Here is a 6,476-nt window from a genome sequence, read left to right as displayed (position 1 = left end):
GGTAGGGGAAAAAAAAATTCGTGAAAGAAATATTCTGAAATCGGTTTGGAAGTAGGAGGAGTAAATTTTTTTTCTGTTCTCACAAAAGGGAAAGGAAAAAAATAATTTTTTACATACATATATATATATCAGTAACAGGGTGGGGTTCACAGAGGTGAGGGATGAGGGTAAGTGGGGAAAAAGTATACAAACCCAAGCCTGGATGGCCTTGTGTTCCCCTGGATGTCGGTGGATTCAGTTGACAGAGAGAAAGGGCCCCAGCCACGTGGTCCAGTGCAGGAGACAGTGACAGCAACAGCAGCAGGAAGTCTTCTCGAGCAGACGAGGCAGGAAAAAGGGGAGAGCAGCAAGATATCTGCCCTTTTTATAGGCTTGCTGGACAGGAATGGGAAGTGGAATAGACCACCTCTGAGTCAGGGGACCACCTTCTCCCAGCAGGGGAGGGGCCAAGCCCTCCCCAGATTAAATTTCTTTTGTCCACCTGGGGCTGGGTTCTTCTCAGCCCCATCCAGGATGGGTGTGCCCCAGCACATGGTCCCTGGGGAGACAGCAGACTTCCCTTTGACATGGGTCAGGTCTGCATATTGAGCCTTCTGTTCCCATCAGAAGAGAGTCACCTGTAACAAGGACTCTTCTCTTTGTTTTGATAGAAGATGTTTGTGTGCTGGGCTTGGGCTTCCTCAGTCTTGGGAATACTTCCAAGAGAGATGGTCTGTGCCAGGGTGCTCACCTGTGGGGAGAGGGCCAGAGTGAGCCTGGCACCCAGCCTCTGCTGGCAGTCAGCTGAGGCTAGGACCCATCCCTGCTAGCACCCTCCCTGCTGGTACCCATCTCCTGCTAGGACACCCTTGCTAGCACTCCCCCTGCTACCACCCACCTCTGCTAGGACCTATCGCTGCTGCTGCCTATCCCTGCTATTGCCACCAATGCTCCATCACTCTTGCCACAGCAGCCTCACAGCACCTCCTGCCTCCTTTGCACCCCAGCTCTCAGCACAGGGCAGTGTTGAGAAAGGTGGATGTTGGGTTCCACAGCAGAGGTCTGGAACTCAGGAGCATTTCTACCACAGCACCCCAGGTGTTCTCCCCCTGTTCCTGAACTTAACATTCAGTTGCAATTAGCAGATCAGCCTCAGCTTGAAGAAGCAGAAAGCCCCAGGCAGGCTTTCACGCAGTTTGTGCTGGGCTCAGCTTTCGGTTTCGTTCTGACTCCACCTCTCACAGTCACAGGAAGTAGGAGAGGTCAGCTTGGATCCAGCAGCTCCCAGCCCAGCCCTGGCCTGCTCTGCCCTGCCGCATTTTCCACAGCCCTTGGAGGTGCCACCAGCCCAGCTCCGTCACCGGCTCGGTCCCAGGAACATCGCAGATGGGAATCGTGGTAAGGACTCTGCCATCTCGGCAGTCCCCTGCAGACAGCTGCCCGCGACGCTGTGCCGCTGGGACAGGGGGAGGGGAGGAACAGCTTGTCCCGGAATGTCTCCACCTTCAGCGGCTGGGAAGCGCAGGGTGACTTTTGCTGGCTTGCAGCTGACCTCTCCTGCTCTTTGTCTTCGTGAGAGACAGAGAGAGAAAGGCTGAAAGGGAAACCTGGACACGGTGCAAACTGTGAAACCTGCCTGGGGCTTTGTGCTTCTTCCAGCTGGGGCTGCTTTGTGATTGACACTGACTGGTAAGTTTGGGCACAGAGGAGACCACCTGGGGTGGCCTTTGTCAGGAGAACAGGAGGCTGAAGAGGGGCTTGGTCTCCTCTCCTTATTAACAAGCCATGTGATGAGAGGAAATGGTCTCAAGTTCCCTCAGAGGTGCTGCAGTTTGGCTAACAGGTGCTTGGCTGCAGCAGAGTTGGAGGTCACTCAGCACTGGCTTTGGGGAAAGGAACTTCTGGGAAAAGGAGAGCAAGAGTGAAAGCAACCCAAATGCCACAGAGACTGCACAGCCTCTTGTGCCACACTTCATTGCCATGCAAGGGAGATGCCAAAGATGCCAGCACTCTGCTCCAGTCCCTAATCAGGGACCCTCAGCTAGCACCCACACATCTGTGGCACCCAGCACTGGAGCTGGAGGAACAGCCTGGCCAGGGCTCACAGGGTCTGCCCTAGGGTGATCACCTGTGGGGACAGGGGCAGAGACAGTCTGGCACCCAGCCTCTGCTGGCACTCAGCTGAGGCTAGGACCCATCCCTGCTAGCACTGCCCCTGGTAGGACCAGTAGGTGCTAGAACCATCTCCTGCTGTCACCCCCCCTGCTAGCACCCACCTCTGCTAGGACCTATCCCTGCTGCTGCCTATCCCTGCTATTGCCACAGCAGCCTCACAGCACCTCCTGCCTCCCCTGTACCCCAACACTCAGCACTGGGCAGATTCCAATTTTAGGGAATGTGGATGTTGGGTTCCACAGAGGAGGACACCAAGTCAGGAGCATTTCCAGGCTTTCCCAGGTGGTCTCCCTCTCTTCCCAAACTGAACATTCAGTAGCAATTAGCAGATAAGCCCCAGGTTTCAGAAGCAGAAAGCCCCAGGCAGGTTTTCACAGAGTTTGATCTGTTCCCAGATTTTGTTTTCAGTCTTTCTCTACCTCTCACAGTCCCGGGAAGTAGGAAGGGTCAGCTTGGATCCAGTACTTCCCAATTCAGCTGCTCCCTACTGTATTTCTCACAGCTCTTGTTGCAGGGGCCAGCAGCCCAGCTCTGTCCCTGGCTCCTGGGGACATCACTGCTGGGTGTTGTGGTAAGGACTCTGCCATGTCGGCAGCCCTCTGCAGGCAGCTGGCAGCGCTGCTGTCTCACTGGGACAGGGAGCACCTGGGCTTGTCCTGGGATGTCTGCAGCTTGCAGCAGTGGGGAAGCATGGAGTCATTTTTGCCCAGGCCAAGGCTTTGTGCTGGCAGCAGCCATCACGGGCAGCTTGTAGTGACAGGTGGGACTGTGCCCCCCAGGCACAGGTGCTGACCCCAGTCCTGTTCCTCTTTCCCTGCAGATCTCGAGCATTTCTCGATGCCTCAGCTGGGTGCCATCCTGCCTGGCAGCCTGCTGGGCTCGGGCAGTGTTGTTTTGGAAGGCTTGTACCAGTTGTGCCTTCATAGGCGAGCGTGTGCCAGCCTTTGAGACGATTCACTTCCTGCTGCACAAGGGCACCCCTGGGCAGGAGGAGGTCTTGGAGGAGGTGGCAGAGGCAGCACTGCAGCCCGGGGACATGGTGCTCTTCCCCCTGAACGAGTATGGCTCCTGCAGCTCCCTCTTCACACACGCAGCTGTCTACCTTGGGGAGGCAGAGGTCATACACTTCCAGAGTAAGTGCCTGAGCCCCGGCTTGTGTCTGCAGCATGGGGAGGGCTGGGCCAGGGCAATGTGTGGCTCTTGATTTTCCAGACACGGATGTCCGGAGAAACATTGGTCAGATCTGCAAGGAAGGCTTCCACGCCCTGAAAAGGGCCAGGGGGAAATGCCAGATGTACCGGAAAAGAGGTGGGATGGACCTGAAGGAATTCCATAGCAATGTGAGGGAGGCAATGAAGAGCACAGGCAGCTATCACCCAGGCACCAACAACTGCATCCACTTTGCCCTCTGGCTTCTGGGCTTGGAGGACTTCTACATGGACCTGGTGAGCATGGAGCTGAGTGTCAGGGCTGTGGTGTGATGACTTCTGCACCCACAGCCAGCCCTGCCTTTGCATCCTGACCCAGTTCCCCCTGGGTCTAGTCTATGGACGGTGGGCACAGGAGTGGAGACAGCCAAGTCCCCTGTGCATGGACACCTTTCTCTTGCAGGTGGAAATCTCAGATGCAGATGGCAGAGAGAGGCTGTGAGTATCCCCAGTGTCAGCCCTCCCTGGGAGGCCTCTGGTATCCCTGGGAAGGCTGTGAGGTCATGGAAGGGGCCTGGTTTTTCTGGGTGGGGTGTTAGGACTCCAATAGCATTGAGGTCGCCAAGAGGACTATGACTACTGCAAGTGGGATGAGGTCCATGGGATGACTGAGTCCCCATCAGGAGTGTGAGGGCCAAGAGAGGGCTGAGTCACCAGCAGGGATGGGGTCCCTAAAGAGAGATGTGTTCCTCTGGGAGAGTCATGGCAAAACAGGATCACAGGTAAGGCAGTGGGTCCCAAGGAGAGAGGGGTCCCCAGCAGGGCTATGAGGTCCCCAGGAGGAATGAGTTTCCAGAGGGGGATTGGGTCCTTCAAAAGTGGCTACTGGTTCCTCAGCAAGGCTGGGATGTCATGGAGGGATGGAGTCCCCAAACCGGAATGGGATCCCCAGGACCCCTTTGGGTTCTCCAGTAGTGCTGGTCTCCAGCTGCCAGTGCTAGTGGGGGACACAGCAGCATAGGGTGCGAAGGCAGTGCAGGGCAGGGAATCTGGGGAACCTCAATCTCTCTTGAGCTCAGCTACAGCCCACCCACACACCCTGACTTTGCAGGAGTTCATGTTCTGTGATGTGAAGTACTGGCATCAGCCACATCAGCCTGAGCATGACCAGCCCTGACTCACAGAGGAGCCTCAGCATTGCCCCGATGCATCCCAATGCCTCACCCCAGGGAAGGACCTTTGCTGAGGAGGAGCTGTTCCCTTCTGCTTGCTGCAGCTTCATTGCCATGCATTCATGAGGGGCTTCATTCCTGCTCCCTCCATTACATGTCCCCATTTCCCTCCACCAACATCTACAATGACAATAAAGCAGAGAGCACAAGACAATGCAGAAGGTACTGCCTGGGTGTCCTAGAGCAGACAACGTGTCCCCAGGCAGCTGGGCTGGGCTGGGCTGAGCTTGGGCTGCTGCCAGGAGCCCAGCCAGCTGCCCCATGCCTGCCCTCCTCAGCTGCACAGGGGCACACAGCTCTGACCAAAGGCTTGTGGCTGGAGAGAAGGACAACACCAGCCAGGCTGCTGGACACCACTGCTGGCCCTGTGGCATGCACAGGCCTGGGGCAGGGGCTCCCTGCAGTGCTGTGGCTCTGCAGCAGAATCACAGAATCACAGAATCAATAAGGTTGGAACAGACCTCAAGGATCATCAAAGTCCAACCTGTCACCCAAGACCTCATGACTACTAAACCCTGGCTCCAAGTGCCACGTCCAGTCCCCTCTTGAACACCTCCAGGGATGTTGACTCCACCACCTCCCTGGGCAGCACATTCCAACGGCCAACCACTCTCTCCGTGAAGAACTTTATGCTCACCTCGAGCCTAAACTTCCCTTGGCACAGCTTGAGACTGTGTCCTCTTGTTCTGGTGCTGATTGCCTGGGAGATGAGACCAACCCCCTCCTGGCTACAACCTCCCTTCAGGTAGTTGTAGACAGCAATGAGGTCTCCCCTGAGCCTCCTCCTCTCCAGGCTAAACAGTCCCAGCTCCCTCAGCCTCTCCTCATAGGGTTTGTGCTCCAGACCCCTCCCCAGCCTCGTTGCCCTTCTCTGCACTCATTCAAGTATCTCAATGTCCTTCTTAAACTGGTAAACCCATGCTGACTGTACCAAATCACCTCTTCACTATTCTTCTGTCTCAGTAGTGCCTCCAGGAGAATCTGCTCCATGATCTTACCAGGCACAGAGCTGAGACTGCCTGCCCTGGAATTCCCTGGTTCTTCCTTCTTCCCCTTTTTTTTTTTTTGAGTCGTGTTTCCCCTTTTCCAGTCAGTGGGGACTTCCCCAGACTGCCAGGACATTTGGAATGTAATAGAGAGGGGTTTAGCAACCTCCTCTGCCAGTTCTCTCAGTACCCGTGGCTGTACCCCGTCAGGTCCCATGGACTTGAACACTTTCAGGTTCTTCAGGTGATCACCAACCTGATCTTCACTTATGATGGGCAGTTCTTCCTTCTGATTCTTGCCATTAGCTTCCATGACTATTCCAGGAGTGTGGCTGGAGGCCCTTGCAGTGAAGACTGAGGTAAAGAAGTCCTTGAGAACCTCAGGCTTTTCCAGGTCCCTTGTGACCATTTCTCCTATTTCCTTTCTGAGGGGGTCCACACCTTCCCTAGGCTTCTTTTTGCCATTAATATACCTGTAGATATTCTTAGTGTTCCCTTTAACCTCCCTGGCTAGATTCAATTCAAACTGCTTTGGCTTACCTAACCAGGTCTCTTAATGATTCCAAGTTATTTGGCAGATACTGAAGATTTTCAGAATTTAAGTAGGGCTAAAGAAATGCTCATATCTGGTTTCCCCTGATCTTGTTTGATTTTTGGTTATGTACAATGATGAATGGCATTCTTTTAAAAACAGAGTACCAGCTCTAATGTCTGTTTAAACCCAGTGGATGCCATTTAAATTGCATTAGGAATAAACGGATCTTGTAAGGTGTATTCCAAAACAACACATAAGATGAGAAAGTAATGTCCTGCCTTTTTAGTTACTTCAAAAATGTGTCATTGCTAAATGTTTGTGTCAGGGGACAGGCAGGCTGGCTACCTCTCCAGCAATGTGCAATTGGGCCAGAGGGAAGGCTGGCTCTCCAGCCAAGTGCAATCAGGCAGGAAGGAAGGCT

General features: G+C 54.4%; 1 protein-coding gene across 1 annotated transcript; it reads left to right on the top strand.

Annotated features, from left to right (window-relative positions):
* Positions 1 to 1,252: 1,252 nt before the first annotated feature.
* Positions 1,253 to 4,814, top strand: LOC128972302 (uncharacterized). Its single transcript, XM_054388176.1, has 5 exons — positions 1,253 to 1,377; positions 2,975 to 3,287; positions 3,367 to 3,599; positions 3,766 to 3,800; positions 4,414 to 4,814. Exons 1-5 carry the CDS (start codon positions 1,366 to 1,368, stop codon positions 4,433 to 4,435), a joined length of 615 nt encoding a protein of 204 aa, XP_054244151.1. The 5' UTR covers positions 1,253 to 1,365; the 3' UTR covers positions 4,436 to 4,814.
* Positions 4,815 to 6,476: the final 1,662 nt, after the last annotated feature.

The sequence above is a fragment of the Indicator indicator genome, chromosome 16 (assembly GCF_027791375.1).
Source record: "Indicator indicator isolate 239-I01 chromosome 16, UM_Iind_1.1, whole genome shotgun sequence".
In the NCBI taxonomy this organism is placed as follows: domain Eukaryota; kingdom Metazoa; phylum Chordata; class Aves; order Piciformes; family Indicatoridae; genus Indicator; species Indicator indicator.
This window is presented reverse-complemented; position numbering and strand designations above follow the sequence as displayed.

Bases quoted from the DNA above. Each gene is read 5' to 3' on its own strand.
- LOC128972302 (XM_054388176.1), top strand. The intron at 3,288-3,366 runs GTAAGTGCCTGA...TTGATTTTCCAG, and splicing joins AGAGGTCATACACTTCCAGA to ACACGGATGTCCGGAGAAAC. The intron at 3,801-4,413 runs GTGAGTATCCCC...CTGACTTTGCAG, and splicing joins GCAGATGGCAGAGAGAGGCT to GAGTTCATGTTCTGTGATGT.